Below are 19,346 nucleotides of genomic sequence, written 5' to 3'. Positions count from 1 at the left end.
TATACTCTGTGTTTAATTTTGAAGTATGGCAAGGCTTTCCTTGGCTCACATTTGTTTCTGTGTAGGACTCTTCATAAATCTATAGAAACTAACATTATGTATATACATACCTGGTTTGGGTTTAGATTTTCTTCCTTCTTCTGAAACCGGTTGAACTACATTGTTCTTGGTAGTTTCTAATCCTTTATTCTCTGACTAAAGAGAAAAATAATAAAAAAAATACTTGTATGTTTCCTGTTTTATAGGTTTCTGAAACATAGCAAAAAAAATAAAAAGGTACAGTATATATGCTGGTACATCATCTGAAACACATGGGAAAGGGGGAGCATCTGGAAAGATGAACTAGAGAGAGAAAGAGATTTGAGCAGAGGTAACAAGACTGGTTAAGAAACTACTGTTGTCATCAAGGAGAGGAAACAAAGACCCTGAACCATAAAGAGGAGGGGGCATTTCAATAGGAGAATACACAGAATGTGTTAAGGGTAAAAGATGAGAATGAATCAAAGACGACTGGTTTTAAAATGCTAATTAAGTGACTAACTTTTTAAGCTATCAATTTACTTTAAATGTTTTGATTAAAACGTATTTCACATTTCCCTTCATTCATAAACAAAATATGTAATGTATACGAACATATTCGGAATAGCTCGGGATTAGCAGTGGTATCTTTAAAACTAACTCTCTGGAGCCTCATAATTGAAGTAGTGTTTCTTCTTTTTCTTTTTGTGGCTCTCTCAGTTCTTTCTGTCATTTAACTTGCTTCTTTCAACTACTGTCTTCTCTCCTTACATCGGACCGTGGTAGGGTGATTAAACCTTTAATGTTGCAAAGTTCTTCAGTGTTCTTTCTAGTGATGATCAGGCTCTGAGGTTAGAAGGTTCAGAATTTTTCCTCGACAGTTCTAAGTCCCAGGTATCTGAATGCTAGTTAAGTTTGTTACACCAGTAACAAACATCTGTATACTAATTCCTACAATCCCCCTGAAATTCATCATTAACTTAAATAGTACAAGTTTCCAGGATTCAGAGAAGACAATGGTCCCAAGATATATATAATAAAACTGCTTAGACCTCAAAAAAAAAAAAAAAATTACATAAAAACATTTTCTCATTTAGCATTCATAATACATAAAATACTAATAGTGGCAACGATACCATCTTTATTCTTATATTTTTATATTCCCTAAAATAGGTAATATCCAAGGATGCCACTATTGTTCTAAAACAGATGAGAACCAAGATGATAAATGAGTTTCATCTCCCATGAAAATTCTTAACCATTAGTAGTGGCCACCTAGATTGCCGTATTCAGTAGTATAAGGCATCCTGATTTATCAGGGAAGGGCTGTATGTTATACATCTGTCAAGGGCAAGAGAGTGACGGCTGATGTGCCAACGATTTGAAAACATTAATTTCAACTACAGGAGAAGCTATACCAAAAAGTCACTCTCAAATTTAATTTTTTCATAGTATGTAGAACAATATGCAATTCTCTGTTTAGTTGCTACTTCTGAAAACTGTGTCCAAGTTCTTGGTTTTCTGGAATAAGGAGGATTATACAAGAATAAAGAATGACTTAATGTCTAGCAATAACTAAACAGGAAAGCACACTCACTAAATGAATATATGATATGGGTCCATTCAACTTAAGGCCTACAGCTTAGGAGCACTCAGTAATATGATCGTTACTCAAACACAAAGCTGAGGTGGTCCAAAGAATCTTATAATATAAATCTTGACAAACTATAGTCCACAGGCCAAATCTGGCAGGCCGCCTGTTTTTGTAAATGAAATTTTATGAGAACACAGCCACACTCATTCTTTTAACTATCATCGATTGCTGCTTCTGCACTACAAGAGAGTTGAGTCGTTGTAACAGAAAACATATGGCCCACAAAACTGGAAATATTTACTAGCTGGCCCTTTACAAAATATATGCCAACCCCTGATATAAATCATCCAAATTATGAATGTATAACCACCTTCCTAGTCCACAAATTATTTAAGCTCTAAGTTATCGGGCTATAACTTTCAAAACGTAGAAAATCTAGTCAGGCTATCTTTATACATGACAACGGTCAGAAAAGCATTCCCAACCCTAATAACTTATTGGAGATGTGCTCATTTTTAGATTACAAAGAATAAGAATCAAGATAAAATTCTGTTTCCACTAATCTGGAATTTGTACAAATTCCAGAGGACTTGATTTGCACTTTGCATTCAATGAAAAACAAGGGTCACTGAACAACTTGGCATATATACAACATAAAGAGTATACCTATTCAAGACAATAAACTGTACAAAATAATAATATAGTCATAAACATCTGCTCTAATAATTTCAAGCTGTCCTTACTACTCATTAAACACCGGTCCTAAAGAATCTCTTTGTCAATACCTCAATACTTGGTAAGTCCAAGCGGAGTTCCTATATATTTTAAAAATATAACAAAAACCATATTACTTTAAAAACAAAATCCCTAATTCACTGTTTCAACTTGCTTTACCTCCAGTTACTACAAATTCCTGAGCTATCACTATACTGATAGATAAAAGAATATGGGCACCAGTAAACTTTTAATTAAAAAAATGCTGAGAATTTGTTTACGGAAGGAATAGGAATGTAAAATGTAGCACATAAAACAGGAAGAAATCGTATTTTGATAATTAATTTCAATGATATACCTGGACACTCCCAAGTTTAGTCAGATGACCTTGCAGCACCAAAAGACGTAGGGCCAATTTCATACTGGTAGTTATTTCCATAAACATCAGTAGAATTGGGTAATGATTCATCCCACAACCAAAAGCTGGCTTTCATCTAGAATTTTACTATCTCAACCACACATATCAAATAGGAAAATAACTGGGAGTGATATTGCTCTCTATTTACTAGGGTTTTTTTTTTTTAGATTCTTACAGCTATGGGTCCTGAGCAACATGAATTAAAACTTACTTTTGTATTATTGATGTAATCTGTGGGATTCATCTGCACAGAACTAGTGAAAAGCTGAAAGACCAAACAAGAAAGATCATAAGTTTAAAAAATATTTTAAAAGAATTGTGTGTTCACAATTTTCAAATAGCCATGTTGGGTGAAGAGATGAAGCTCCTGCACTATGGAAATTTCCACACAGTAAAACAAGTTTCAAAGAGAAAAGCAGGAAAGCAGAAAGAAAAACAAACAAAACAAAAGCAGACCAAGCTAGCCTTTGCATTAGATAGAATTCCATGTTGAAAGAATCTCTCTATAAAACAGAGGGGTAAATCACCTGAGACAAATAGTGGTTCTCCCCATTTGTCCTATCTTTCATTATTCTTCATTCAATTTCATTTCCTTTTTCTCCCTAAATGTCTTTGGTTGTAAGTGGTGCCCAAAGGAGTAGCTAAGTCCCCTGCCCTGATATCAAGCCTTCACTGAATACCCACTAATGAGGGGACAAATTTATGGAATCTGTTCCATGGCAGTGGTTCCTAAACTACAGCTCAAGTGGAGCCTTGACAAGATGGCACACCTACTAGTTGGTTCTTTTCACCTCACCTACCAAAAGACTTAAGTCTTTAAGTGCTAAGACCTACTGCTTACTGCACAACTCCATCCAGTTAGTTTACATATAACTTTTAAGTCATAAGCTTCATTTATTCCAGAGAGATTTACTGAGCATCTAAGAAATAAATAACATCACAAAGAATACAAGATGAAGACACTATTCCTGCTCTCCAGGAGCTTACAATCTAAAAGACAAGACCAACATTATATATCAACATACGATCAGATACAATTCAGTATTTTAACAATGGATAGTAGGGCTCATAAGTACTAAGGAATAAAGAGAAGGGAGGAACACACACACACACACCCCACATACAAACAGAACAGGAAGGCCTTGATGAAGCTCTTTAATGTGTCAATTCCCAAAGAATGGTCAGGAGTTAGAAAGGACAGGATGGAAGGAAAAGTACATTGGTACGGCATTAAAAACAACAGAGAAGGAATGGTGGTGGGGTATGTTAAAAAAATAGACTAAATAATGTATAAGTTCCTAGTTGGATAGTAAGTTTTATACTTAAGGTTCAAAAAGTAGAGTGAGGTCAGTAAGTGGATGAGGCCACATCCTGTCTGGAATAAGAGCCTTGAAAATGGCCTGAGTAGTGAAATATGGTGATTAAATGAGCATTTTAGGAGAATGAACATGCCAAATGGTTCAGAGGATAGAATGAAACGCGGAGAGGCCAGAGGTAGATCCCTCTTATATCTCTTTTCCTGTATCTTCCTTTCTATGTCCTTTTTCCCTTTTCACAGCTATACAACATTACTAATCTCTGCCAGTTTGGCTTGTCACCACCTCAAAGGCCTGAACAAAAATCATCCCACTGAGGGTGGTAACCTGAGGAGGGCCAGCACTATCAGCTCTTCCCGCTTTACCCCACATCCTCTACCTACTTGGGGACACCTCGCATGTATTCCCAGCAGGCAAATGGTGAAGTAGAAAAAAGTAGATCATGTACGAGAAACTGGCACAGTTGAATTCTAAGGCCAGGCCCCTGCTGCTGACTCTACCCTGGGTCCTCCAGTACTGAGGTCTGCAGAGAGAACCCATCAACTCCTCAGCACGCTTATTCATGTCCTTACCAAATCTGCCATCTCAGAGAAAAGGCAACTCACAGGTAGATTTTTTTAGTTATGATATTACAGTAAAATTCAAAGATAAAATAATGAAGGTCTTGGATGAGAGAGGCAACAGTGGAAATAAAAAGCAGGGATGGCCTGAAGGTGCTATTTTGGAAAATACATAGGACTTGGTGAGTGATAACATAAAGAAGATGAGGAAACCAAGGTGACCCTGTGGTAACTACGCTGGGTAAGTCAAGAAAAGCATGACACCACTATAGAAAATAAGAGTAGCTAGTTTACAGACTAGCCACTAGCTACCTAAAACACAAATAATCTATAGCAAGATCTAACTGATGGTTCCAAAGGTATGAAATTAGAATTCAAGCAAAGTTTATTTAAGAAAAAAAAAAATTTAAGAGCTGGAGATATAATTTGAGACCAATCCTACAAGCCAGAATCTCTTCAGAGAGGAAAAAGAGAAAAAGAAGAGAGGTAGAGAAAACAAAAGAGGATCAAACACTGGGTGCTTTGGAGAATACCCACAAGTAGAAGACAGCAGGAAAAGGAAAAGCCTTTAAAGGAAAAGGAGTGGTCAGGAAGATAGGGAGAAAACAAAGAGATTCAGTGCCTCTAAAATCAACAGAAAAAAGTTCTGTTGTGGAATGCTCAGTAGCATTATAATAATGTTATTTATTAATAATCCTTGCAAGAGTCATTCATGTTAGGCATTAGCCACATTTGATAAGTGAGAAACTGCACAAGATAAGCTAATTTTCCCAGTTAGTATCCCAGCTGGTAACATAAGTCAATTACAGAACCTAGATCTGTCTGATGCAAAGCAAACCTTCTTCCACTAGCCTGGTGGCCTGATTTGTTACGAGAAAAAATCATAGCCTACTTACTATGAATAACCAAGACAGTACAGGGTCAGCGTGAATAAGCAAGATGATACAGGGTTTCAAAGGAAATAACAGAGTTAAAAAAGAGGTAACAAGTATAGCCACTCATTTCTAGAGTTTTGTAGTGAAAGAGAGAAGTGGGATGGTAAATGAAAAGAGCAGTGTCTCAAAAGGCTTGTTTTTAATGGGGAAGATAAGTACTTACTGAAGGCAGATGGGAAAAATCAAGGATAGAGATATAAAAACTAGAGAGGCAGAGGACAGGTGTACAAATTGGCTTTAAAGAGGAAGTATGGATCCTTCTAAGAAAGAAGAACTGGAGATTAAAGACAGCCACAGTTTATGAGAAGACCAGGGCAGGGTGAATTATCCACTGTGAAAGGGGAGGAGTTAGCTGGATAAGGTCTTGAGGACAAATAAATATGGTAAATGTTCCCGGGTTGAATTAAAAGATAGAAAAATAGAATAATGACCTAGTTGAAAACTGCAAAGATTTGTAGAGGGCCAGAATTATAGGATTTTATTTTATTCTTGATGATATAAGGGGCAGATGTTCTGAAAGGTCCCTGGATTCAGAGTGGAGACAAAGACTGATAAAATCAAGGAGAGCTGTCAAGTTACTGTTAACAAGCTGAAGTAGGTCATCAACACGGATACTGAATTCATTTAAGATGGCAACTTAGGCTGGCCTGAAAATGAAATCTTCAAAGAAGGTAAGAATCCATCCTGTGAGGTACTGATCATTTGGATACGGTGATAAAGTCACGACAGTGGCAAAGACTGAGAAAAGAAGTAGAGCAGTAACGTGGTATATCAGTGGAATGGAAATAACACTAAAGAGTATGAACAAGATTACCTTTTGGCCTCACTGAGAGGCTCTTAAAAGGGCAAAACTGTAGAATCTTTTGATGTAAGAGAAACTGCATTTTAAAGCAAGACATGCAGATAAAGGAGCAACAAAACGTATCAAGATAAAGACGGAAATTTGTTCACAACAAAAGATGAAAATGGAGGCAGAAAAAGACTCAGCTGAGGGGGACCAGGCCACACAGAAAGCTTTAGGTAAGGGAGGATGAGTGATAGGAACAAGAGGGAAGACAGCAAGAAGAGTGGGTTACTGTCAGAAATGGCAGATAAGGATTCATAGACCAGACAATATTGGCGTCAAGTTCATAGGGGGTAGTGGTGGGTATTGCAGCAGGGGAACCTTGAGACTCAGGACATAAAAATACAAATATAGAAAATATAGCAAGTCTTTTAAAAATAATACATTTGAAGGAAAAGTATTAAGTATCTCCATGCTCTTTCCTGGCTAAGTGCCTATATTGCTAATTCCCACAGATTTCTATTCAGTGACAATTTAATCTGGAGCAAAACATAAAACAGCAACAAGTCCAGACAAGACCTGGATTTAACAGTACTGTTGAATAGAGTTGATGTTATTACAGGGGGATTAACTGAACTGTTACTCAGAAGTGGGTACTGATCACCCTCCTTCAATGTCCTGAACACATCTGTTTATGATTTCTGATAAACAAACCATTAATTTAAAAAAAGAAAATACAAAAACAACAGTGTAGAATACAAGAGGAGAAAATGCTGTACTGATTTATAAATCATATACATAAACACACGAATTACCAGTACAGCAAAGATTAACCAAAGTACCTACATCAACCAGGAGATCTGGGTCTATGCTAAATTGTCTTCCCGATAGCATGGCTTGGAAGTCCTCTAAACTGCAGTCAATACTGTCAAGATAATCCAACAGCTCAACTCTAAAGAAAAAAGATTAAAAAAATCAAATATTACATTTCCTTGTTTTTATGTTTAAAATCATATAGCAAAATATTCCTAGCAACTGCTGAATCCTTACCAGTTCTTAATTTTAAGGGCTCCTATTCAAGATTTGGGATTCCTGAAAATTTCTTTAATGAAAACTCAGAGCATATAAACAAAATTTAAGTATTTACGGAAAAAAGGTTCTGCAACAGCAGTCTGGTTTACCGTTTTCCTCCATGCTGTAAGTTATAAAATGTTTACCTTTATATTACTGATTATTACAATTAATTACTGGTTTTCTTTTCTTGTACTTTAAAACAGTTAAGTCCCTTGATTAAGAAGATATCATTCCATACAAATACAGACAAGGATATATATACTTTATGGACTTTCAAAACAAGTATTTCATTAAAGAAATTTGAGGAATTACCAAGAAGATGTCCCAAACTGCTCTCGGGATGAATAAATTCCTCTCAAAATAACCACTTGCACAGCTCAATTCTGGTAAAAACGGAAGGTGGACTATATACGCTCATCACTTGAGAGACAGATAACTCAAAAAAGAAACAGAATACATGAAGTGAACAAAAAAAGTAAATCATGTTAGACAAAATTTAGATAAGCACTCACTTTCCCAAAAGATTGATGTTATCATTTAAAATAGAATCCATCATGGTCACAGGATCTTCTGTGGTCAGACTGGATGAGCCATTTAGCTGGACGGCACTAGACATGAGTGGGCTGGTGCCTTCACTGCCTGAACCTTGGGATTCTCTGGCTGGTTCACTCTGATCCCCACTCTGAATGACAGGTACATACTCATCTTCATTGTCATCTTCAACAATGACAATATCAGGGTACTGGCTACAGCTGGTGATCACCAATATGAGAAAGAAGTACATTTACATTTTCAGACAAATTCATAAATTCCTTCTGTCTACTTATTCTCCAGAAAATTATTTCCCCAAATCATATATCCCTTCTTGAGTAAGTAGCTTAATCATAAATACTGATACTTCATAGGATAAGGGAGCACAAAAAAAAATCAATTAGAGTTGTTTAACTCCAAAAAAAAAAAAAAAAAAAATCAGATTTAATTCTCACTACTTTTTCACTGGGGGTCTTTATTTGGTTGAACAACTTAGCTTACTTAATTATTCAATTTAAAAACCCAAATATGAGTTAGATATTAGTCTAGCAAAGAAGAAAGCTGTTTTGAATTCAGGTTTTTGGTAAGAAAAGTGATGAACATTTTCGTCAATTTTATCTTACTATCTCCTTACTTGGAAGGATCAGATATAACATCTTCATTTGTTTCTGGGATAACTGGGATATTTTCTTCATCTGCATTATCATCAGTAACGTCATAAATAATGATATCATCTGAAATCCGCTCCCTCTGTTTTAAACCTTCAGTCCTACTGTGTGGAACCTAAAAGATCAAGGAGAAAAATATATCAAAAAATCTAAATCATATTGATTAGCAAACAACATATTCAAAAATATTGAGCACCTATTATTTATTAATGTTGGGGATACAACGGTGAGCGAAACAGGTATGTTCCCTGCACTTATGGGACTTATATGCCAACTCCCAGAGATAATGACGTGCATTATCTGCACAGGCAACTACTACTTTTATCATAAGTGACCCTGAAAGATTAAATGTGTCAGAATCTTTCTATAGAAAGATCAACAAATTCTAGGCCACTTTTTATGTTGAAAGGGCCAAAGAAAGTCTTAAGAAGACTTGACCAGAAATTTCAAGCATAACCAGATGGCCACTGTGCTGATGAGGATTATTTTATCTCAAGCTACTCTGTTTGGGACATGTTTTATTCAGACTCATTTAACAGTTTCACTAATAGAAAGGAAACACTTCATCTATTCCATAGTTAAATGTCACTCTGGTTTTTCAGCAGTGATTTTTTTTTTTAAAGTTATAGATACATCTAGGCCATATATACTATAACAAAAAACTTTCCAATTCTCTTAAGCAAAATAAGGTCATTATCATAATTTAAAAAAACTACAAATTTCAACAATAGATAATACAGAGGCAAAAGATGTGAACTACTTTAAAATATATAAAGCCAGTGCTTAGTATTTCTAGCGGAAAAGGGGGGGAGGGGGATGACTAGCTTGGGAAGGGGCAACTGGGATAATTATATCTGTAATGGTTTATTTCTTAAAATAATCTAAAGCAAAACATGTCATGATTTAGTAAAGTTGGGGGATGAGAACTTCAATTTATTATTCACTAAACTTCTCTTTTACGCATGAAATACTGTTGTGATCAAGTTCAGTTGGAGACAATAACAAATATAAAATAGACTCTAATAAAAAATTACTTTGTGATGGTGATTATCAGCTGGTTCTTTGACTATGTGCTGAAACAGATTCTTCTTTTGGGCTCCATTAGTATTTAGAAGTAGAGGCCTGAAAATCAGAAGCAAATCCATGCAGTTCAGTGAAGCAAACATTCAAGGAATTTAAACTGCTTGAATAACTTACCCACACACAAACATACTCACTTCAATAATGAATAAAACATTCCAATAAAGATATGAGGAACACTTTAAAAATGCTGGTTTTAGGAACTGAATCTGGAGGATGACTGTGTCTAAGACTTTTATTTCTCCATTCTTCTATACTATTTTTATAATGAATATAATAAACTGCTCCCTCCAGACACACTTCACTGCTGACTGAACTACACACCTCTTTATGAACTGTAATTACATAGTAAATTAAATAGGTAATATTCTAAGAACTACTTAGCAAAAGTAGAATGAAGGCTACCAAGCTCTGATCATAATCAAGCTTTGACAAAATCTTAGCCTTACAAATAATCTTTTTCTCCTTCCAACTATTCCTTTTACCCATTATTCTTTCTAAGCTTTAGGTGTGACAATGGTAGCTACTAATATTTACAGGTATCAAAACCCATGGTCGATACATAGGTTTAAAAACACTTTTATAAGTGGATTAAACATAAGCTGCTTTCTTCAACATATAGCTTTTTTTTTTTTTTTTTTTAAGAATGTCCTTCTTTCAGGTCTTCTAATACTGTATTAAATGGTTAATCTGAATGAAAAATGGATTCTTGAACTCTGTGTGTCCGTAAAGTGTCCATTCAGGCCATACGCTTAGCTCTCAAAAAACATTAGCAAGATGACAACAACAGGAAATAACATAACTTTCGAGATGTTGACAGCATAACTTAATTAGGGAGGGCTGTTAAACTGGGACAATAGGCATATACACCACAAATGCAGACCAATCATGGTTAAACATTAAAGTGTTTGGTTGTCTACGTATAGGTCAAAATGTTGTAGCATAAAAACTTACCTTTTACGTTTTAAACTCACGAGTTGGTTATTCTGAACCAGTGTAACAATAAACTGGACAATCTAAAATGAAAATAAATAAATAAATATTCTTCTATTATAGACTCCTAATTCTTTAATTCACGTTACCAAGTCTTCCAATGTCTAAAGAAACATACCAGCTTTCATGCAAGAATAGGCTGTAAAAAAGTTGCTGTAATCTATGCATGGACACAGAAATGCCTATAACATCTACCTATTTATCCAGTTTTCACTTCAGTTATGTTCTGGAGATAAATACCAACCTTGCCTAGATATAGCCCCCAATTTTTTATTAAAATACTTTCAAGAAGATTACATTATGATGCAAAAGATAAAACTAATGTTTAACAGGCAACATTTTCCTTATACCAGGTTATGAAATTAGAGGTGAAAGAAACTGTCAACTCAGAATAGATCATAAAATTTTCAAGTAAGAAAAAGTTGACTGGCTGGTTCATGAGACATCATTGTTGAAGCATCAAACATTTGTCAGTCAAAGCTGTCTGCAGACATTCAAGAGTAGCTGCCTCCATCTTCAACAAATGAATAAAATTAGAGGTAAAACTATTAATTAAACAGATGAAGACATGCGAACAAACCTTTGTGTTTTATGGTAATGATTCTTAAAGTGTAGTCCATGGACCAGTGGCACTGGCATAGGAATTAGTTAGACACACAAATTCTCGGTCCCACTGCTGAATTTGAAATTCTGAGGATGGGGCCCAGATGTTTTTAGCAAGCCTGCCAGGTGATACTGATGTGAGTTAAAGTGTGAAAACCGCTAGTTCAGAATATGGCTTTAAGTTATATTTTCAACTTCCTAAAGATGCTAAATGATGACATGTGCAGAGACCTAAAGATAGAAAGCCAAAAGGGAAGAACACGTTCAGCATTTCTGAAGCTGAAAGAACTGAAGAAAAAATTCAAGCATTTAGTTGCAATACTGAAGGATTCTATCGGGGAAAATATTAAATAATGCAGGAATTATCAAAAGAAGATGGAAGGAATACACAGAGTCACTAAACCAAAAAGACCTGGTCAATGTTCTACCATTTCAGGAGGTAACACATGATCAGGAACCGATGGTACTGAAGGAAGAAGTCCAAGCTGCGCTGAAAGCATAGGCAAAAACAAGGCTCCAGGAATTGATGCAATACCAATTGAGATGTTTTAACAAACAGATGCAGCGCTGGAAGCGCTCACTTGTCTATGCCAAGAAATTTGGAAGACAGTTACCTGGCCAACTGACTGGAAGAGATCCATATTTATGCCTATTCCCAAGAAGGGTGATCAAAGCAAATGTGGAAATTATCAAGCAATATCATTAATATCACATGTAAAGAAAATTTTGATGAAGATCATTCAAAAGGGGCTGCAGCAGTATATTCACAAGAAACTGCCAGGAATTCCAGCCAGATTTGGAAGAGGACGTGGAGGTAGGGATATCATTGCTGCTGATGTCAGATGGATCCTGGCTGAAAGCAGAGAATATCAGAAAGATGTTTACCTGTGTTTTACTGACTAGGCAAAGGCATTCGACTGTGTGGATCATACCAAATTACGGATAACACTGCAGAGAATGGGAATTCCAGAACACTTAACTGTGCTCATGAGAAATCTGTACACAGACCAAGAGATACTCATTCAAACAGAACAACGGGATACTGCATGATTTAAAGCCAGGAAATGTGTGTGTCAGGGTTGTATCCTTTCACCATACCTACTCAGTCATATGCTGAGCAAATAATTTGAGAAGCTGGACTATATGAAGAACAGGGTGTCAGGATTGGAGGAAGACTCACTAACAACCTGTGTTATGCAGATGACACAGCCTTGCTTGCTGAAAGTGAAGAGGACTTGAAGCACTTACTGATGAAGCTCAAAGACCACAGCCTTCAGTACGGATTACATCTCAACATAAAGAAAATAAAAATCCTCACAACTGGACCAATAAGCAACATCATGAGAAATGGAGAAAAGATTGAGGCTGTCAAGGATTTCATTTTACTTGGATCTACAATCAACACCCACGCAAGCAGCAGTCAAGAAATCAAAAGATGCACTGCACTGGGCAAATGTGCTGCAAAAGACCTCTCTGAAGTGTTGAAAAGCAAGGACGTCACTTTGAGGACTAAAGTGCGCCTGACACAAGCCATGGTGTTTTCAATCACTTCATATGCATGCGAAAGCTGGATAATGAATAAGAAACCAAAGAACTGATGCCTTTGAATCATGGTGTTGGAGAAAAATACTGAATATACCATAGACTGCCAAAAGAACAAACAAATCTGTCTTGGAAGAAACACAACCAGAATGCTCCTTAGAAGCATGGATGGCGAGACTACATCTAACATACTTTGGACATGTTATCAGGAGGGATCAGTCCCTGGAGAAGGGCATCACGCTTGGTAGGATAGAGGGTCAGAGGAAAAGAGGAAGACCCTTGATGAGATGGATTGACACAGTGGCTGCAACAATAGTTTCAAGCATAGCAACAACTGTGAGGATGGCGCAGGACTAGGTAGTGTTTTGTTCTGTTGTGCGTGGGGTCGCAATGAGTTAGAACCAACTTGATGGCACCTAACAGCAACAACAACAAAGACACTAAAAAGGTTAGGCTCATATGGGGAACTACGAAAAGCAATATGTCACCAAGAGGCTATGAATAAATAAAGCCCAAAAGTAATCAGAGGACAAGACTTTCTTATAAACTTTGTGAAATGTAATTACATGATAAAAATAGGGTGTTGACAATTAAAAATACATATTGTATAGCTTTAATATTGTGCCTTTTCCCCAAAAGAAATTACTAAACAGCTTGCCTTACAATTCATATCAGCTTTCAATACAGGAAAATATAGACATTTTAACTGAAGAGTTATAAAACATTAGAATTTACAAAAAGTTTAGCCACTAAAGAGCTTATTCAAAAGAAAATGCTGAGAGCTGATGAAAAGGCAACATTTAAACCTAAAGACTAAAAAAATGCTATGGAAAAACTCAACTCCAAGTATTTTTGTTAATTTACAATACGTGGTATGGGACTGAAACCTCAGTGTAACATACTTATTTTGCCACCTATCCTTGCTTTTAGGAAAAATAAAGTCTACACAAATTTCCTTGTACCATAAATAAATATTTAACAAAAACAATGTTTTCTGGAAAAGATCAACTTTTTTTTTTTTTAATAATGTGCTTGTCAAGGCACATCATTTTAAAGCAGATGTTCTTAACAGGCTTGTAGAATGGAATCACCTATGGGAGTTCTGAAATGTATATACTTGCATTAAACACACAGAAATGAATTCTACCACATCCAAACCTAACTTGCATTCAGCTTAAAAAAAAAAGTTTATCTATTTTGACCACAGGCCAAAGACTGCAACTGCCATTCATCACTGTTCTAAGCCTGCTCTACTAGACCCAGATCCTGTCAGTCATAACCCTATTTTTAGCTCAAAGGTCTTCTGAGCAGAACGGGCTGGTGCTCTCTGTACCCCTTTCCCCACCCCCAAAAAAACCTGTTGTTTAAACTTAGACTCCAGTTTACTCATGAGCAAAAAATAGCTGGGTTAATTACTTTTATGTTTCACCTCGTATTAACATATGAAAGTTTATATGCAAAGATTAAATCACAAGGACACAAGGAAACAGAAGGATTTCCAATTCCCCCAGTAATTTTCAACTAGATACTAAATCCAGGATTCATTTTATAACACTATACTAACTGCTTTTCTGCACAGACTAATAATAACATATACTAATAAATCTTTTTTTTAATTTATAATTTGGTCACGTGATCTGAAAATATTATTTATCTGCCAAGACCTTTATTATGCCTTTTACAGTAAAAAAAGAGTAAAAAACACAGTACAACTTTGTCTTTTATAATAAACAATGTGAAGAAATTGGTAGTGTATTAATTATGCTCTCAGGAATAAAATATTTCAAAGTTGTTGTATCAGCAGAAGGTCATTTACTCAGCTACTGAGACATTATCTGTAAAGAATGACCATCTTTAATAACTTTTTTTATTAATAAGGGTATATATAACACTCGACTTAATTTGACTTTGCAGTTTTTTACTTCTGTGTATCCAAAATACTAGAAACTGAGATCCATCAGTGGCTAACCAATAGAGACTTTTTTGGGTCACTGATGGTCTCATTATAACACAGATTATGGTCACGCGAAAAAAAGCATACCTTTCGAATAACTTGTTGCTGTTGTGCATGTTTTGCTCGTAATTCTGATACCTCCTTCCAAAGGGACTCGTTCTCACTGTGTTGTCATTTATAAAAACAAGAAACACAACAACTCAGTCAGAAAACCAGGCCTCAATATCTCTAGTTAAGAACACAGTAAGTCCCCAAGTTATGAACAACTCAGGAGAACTTCACCTTGCCCTTTAATGTTATATAAATTTGCCCTCCCCTTGAAATGACTGAACCAACCCCTACTCATAACAAATTCATCACAATCACCTTCACTTGCACATGCAGCTTGAACTCACTGAAAAGGCTTTGAGCCTTTTCCTGAGCTAAAACCAAACAAAACCACAGCTGTCTGGTAGATTCTGACTTAGTGACCCTACAGGTCAGAGGAGAACTGCCCCTAGGGTTTACAAGGCCATAATCTTTACGGAAGCAGGCTGCCACATCTTTTTTCCGCAGGGCGACTTGTGGAGTGGTTGGTGCAGGGACGAACGAACCAGTAAGCACAGAATGCGCCGGCTTACAGTAAGTTAGGTACACACAGGCTTAATTGTGTTTTCTTAATCGTCTGTGGTGTACAGTTTCACCACATCAACGATGTGAAACTGTGCAGCACAGATTAGTAAGTAAACGATTAAGCCTGTGTGTACCTGGATTATTGAGTAATCTGTCCCTGCACTGGCGTGTTCTAACCACTGACTTTTCCATTAGTAGTCTAGTGCCTTATTCTTGTACTAAAGTAAGGATAAATAAAAACCATATGTACCTGTTTCGATTTATGTACAAATTCGACTTAGAAGGCAGACTCAGCAACAGATCTCATTCATAACCTGGGTACTGCCTATACACTTATTTTTACTATATATTTTTAGCAGGAATACTTTGGTTCAATACTTTGGTTCAATTACTTCGTAACGGTAGCTATCTAGACACACTCCAGAATCACACCTTTATAACTGTAACATCTGCTACTCACGGTAACACATACACAAAGACTTAAGAGTCATACCTATATCCATATAGTAGTAAGCAATTGTCTTCTTTGACTACCTTGTTCATTTCTTTTTACTTAAAAAACAAAATAAGCTGTCCTTTCAACTGTGGCTACCAAGTGAATTAGGAAACAATTTTTTTTCCATTTTATTAATTTTTATTGTTCTTTAAGTGAAGGTTTACAGCTCAAGTTAATTTCTCATTCAAAAATTTAATCACATATTGTTTTGTGACATTAGTTGCAATCCCCACAATGTAGAAGCACACTCCCCCTTCCTACCCTGGGTTCCCTATGTCCATTCGACCAGTTCCTGTCCCTGCCTGCCTTCTCATCCTGCTTTTGGACAGGAGCTGCCCATCTGGTCTCATACATCTGACTGAACTAGGAAGCACGTTCCTCATGTGTATTATTTTTTGTTTTATAGTCCTGTCCAATCTTTGCCTGAAGAGGGGGCTTCGGGAATGGTTTCAGTTCCGGGTTAAAAGTGTGTCTGGGAGGCAGAGTTTCAAAGAAGGAAACAATTTTTTTAAGGGAAGTAACATTTACCCAACACTTGCTATGCTCCAGGCACCATGCTTAATACTTTACGTGTATTACCTTATTTAAACTTCTGTAAAATCCATCAAAAGAGGAACTACTATCTCTATGTTATAGGTAAGGCTACTGAGGCTCAGAAAATGAGGGGACTTGTCTAAGATCATAAAGACAATTTGGTAAGAGCTGAAGTCAAACTGAAGTCTGTCTGACACTAAAACTGCATGTCTTAAGATCTGTCTCTCACACATGCACACAGTAAATGTGTTTATTTTTTAAAAAGCATAATCAATAATATGACAAACCAATACCTTGTATAACAGCAATACTATCTTTTCATTCACTCATTTTTTAATTGAAACTGCATGTTGAAAGGCAGCAAATATAATTAGCATACTAAACGCTTTAATTTTCACTTTCGTTAATATCCCAAAGTCGTCTTCCTTAATCCAAACCATTATAACAGAGTCTGTGGGTTTACATTAAAAAAACAAAACACCAAACCAGTTGCAGACCAGGCGATTCCAACTCAGGATGACCCCATGTGTTTCAGAGTAGAACTGCAGTCCACAGGGTTTTCAATGGCTGTGATCTTTGAGAAGTAGATCACCAGTCCTCCTTTCTTCCAAGGCGCCTCTGGGTGGGTTCTAAATGCTAACCTTTCAGTTAGCAGCCAAGCGCTTAACTGTCTGCACCACCTAGGGACTCATGGGTTTACACAGAGCTATTGAAAGGGAGACTAATACTTACTGAACAACTACTATACTTTTCCTGATTCAGAATTTTAACGATGCAGTCTTCTATCTACTAAAGTAGGATAATGGCTATCTCTAAGACATAAAAGATGATTTTGAGATCCCTTTCTTTAAAGGCTAAACCTGAGCTCCTGAAAATTGGAGCAAAGGGCACCTTAGTTGACACAAGATACATAAAATAAACAGTATTGGTTAATATTACAATGTGAAAAATGGAACAATTTAAGGCTTTTTCATCAAAAAGGGAATCAAAGTTCAATGTTACTTTTTTAATGAAGGTGAGTTAAGAATAGCTAAACAAATGTTCCACATTTGAAGGGGAGAGAGAATGCATGAATAACTATATTCTTAAGTTCTTGGTCACTGATTAGGATAAGGAAAAATCTCAGCTACTTATTAAGAAGGAAGTACACAACTATTCTATAGATAAGTAATTACTGTGGCAGGTTAGGATAATGGTGCTGCCCAGACTTGTAGTGAAACAAAATAAAGCATCTTTTTGTAGGTAAAAGGTTTGAATAATACTTTCCCAAGTTTATGTAAAAAAAGTATCAAGTAGGGCAAGTCTCTTGTGGAACAGTCCTATTTTTTTCTACGAGGTAAGTCACATAGAGAAGTCTTAAGAAATCTTCATGAAAGAAAGAATGAGTAATATACACAGAATTTGTTATGGCTTATTCATTTGTGTGTGAAGAGCCCATGAAAATTAACTTAGTAGAACCATATTTTTGACACCTCTTCACAGATCTCTGGTTTTGATTAGTAAAATTTGTCCATCGAATTGTTTTGATGTGCCTGGCTTTACATATTCTTTTGACCACCATCATGAAAATGTTAATATTTGGAAAAGTTTATTGCCGCAAATCAAAATAAAGGGAATCGGTCCTTGCAGAGAAACAACCTTTGATCTTGGCTTCGGCAAAGTGATCTCCAACAGTAAGAATCAGTTGCTGTCAAGTCAATTCTGACTCACAGAGACTCCATGCGTATCTGACTAGAACTGTGCTCCCTAGGGTTACCAGTGGCTAAATTTTTGGAAATTTCTTCTCAGGTGCCTACAAGTGGACTCAAACTTCCAAACTTTCAGTTAGCAGCCAAGTGTATTAACCATTTGCACCACCCAGCCACCTAGATACTTACAACGACAGACAACTTCCAACCTCCAACACACATATACACACCTGAAATCCCCTATAGGATTATATATGGAAATAGTACTTTACCTTTTTAATTCAGAAAGCCTGGACTCAATAGTTTCTTGTTTTATTTGAACCTTCTGAGCACTACTCATAATTTTTGTTAAATCTTCCTGACGTATTTTATTTTCTTCTGGTTTTGTAGATGAAACCTTTTCAAAAAGCAAATTTAGAAAATAAAACAAATACCAAATACCATGATTGTAATCATAGCTTCCTGATTATAAGAGGTTTCTATAGCCTGTTCAGGAAGAGAGATCTATCTGGTTCCAAAAAGGCCAGGATATGATTCTAGAGAAAGAATAAACTTCATAGCTTACAGGAGGAGGAAGCAAGGAATAAACAATCAAATACACACACACATACATATACAAATATATACGTAGACATATAAACACACAAATACATACATACATACATATACACACATAGATATATACACATTAAAAAAAAACAAAACCAAACCCGTTGCCGTTAAGTCAATTCTGATTCATAGTTACCCTACAGCATAGAATAGAACTGCCACATTGGGTTTCCAAGGAGCCCCTGGTGGATTCAAACTGCCAACTTTCTGGTTAGCAGCTGTAGCTCTTAACCACTATGCTACCGGGGTTTCCATATATGTATATGTATATATATATATACGTATATACATGTACATATATATGTATATGGGTGTATACATATATACGTATGTATTAATGTGGAGAGTTTTCCATGAGCAGGAACATCTTATGGGCTTTTTTCCCCTTTCTACCAAACTTGTAAATCCCCAAGTCTCCTTATTACCACATTCCATACACATTCCTGCTATGCCATTTGCCTTTCGTGGTCTACTACCCTTTTTACCTCCGCTCCTTTTATGAATTTAGTAAAAAGATCTTATTTTAGCAAAATAAAGCATTCGTTCAAAAGTGTACTAGTGAGTGCCTACTATGTGCCAGGAACTTGACTGTACAGCAAGGGGCTATAGACTTCAAGGGATCT

The 19,346-nt window shown here is 36.1% G+C and overlaps 1 protein-coding gene across 3 annotated transcripts in view; it reads right to left on the bottom strand.

Annotated features, from left to right (window-relative positions):
• The window catches only part of HSF2 (heat shock transcription factor 2), a 55,802-nt gene that overhangs the window by 19,103 nt on the left and 17,353 nt on the right, over positions 1–19,346 (bottom strand). For 2 of the 3 annotated variants that reach the window (XM_064290372.1, XM_003404244.4), the window contains exons 4-12: positions 18,387–18,511; positions 14,872–14,947; positions 10,647–10,708; positions 9,647–9,734; positions 8,579–8,727; positions 7,926–8,165; positions 7,186–7,291; positions 2,956–3,009; positions 111–195 (exon numbers count right to left, since the gene is read on the bottom strand). In XM_064290372.1, coding sequence (XP_064146442.1) covers positions 111–195; positions 2,956–3,009; positions 7,186–7,291; positions 7,926–8,165; positions 8,579–8,727; positions 9,647–9,734; positions 10,647–10,708; positions 14,872–14,947; positions 18,387–18,511 — 985 coding nt within the window. The remainder of the gene's footprint in view (positions 1–110; positions 196–2,955; positions 3,010–7,185; positions 7,292–7,925; positions 8,166–8,578; positions 8,728–9,646; positions 9,735–10,646; positions 10,709–14,871; positions 14,948–18,386; positions 18,512–19,346) is intronic. The other variant, XM_003404245.4, reaches the window with a different exon arrangement.

This window comes from Loxodonta africana, chromosome 1 (genome assembly GCF_030014295.1).
Source record: "Loxodonta africana isolate mLoxAfr1 chromosome 1, mLoxAfr1.hap2, whole genome shotgun sequence".
Classification (NCBI taxonomy): Eukaryota; Metazoa; Chordata; class Mammalia; order Proboscidea; family Elephantidae; genus Loxodonta; species Loxodonta africana.
The sequence above is the reverse complement of the archived record's forward strand: the minus strand, read 5'-3'. Positions and strand labels throughout refer to the sequence as shown.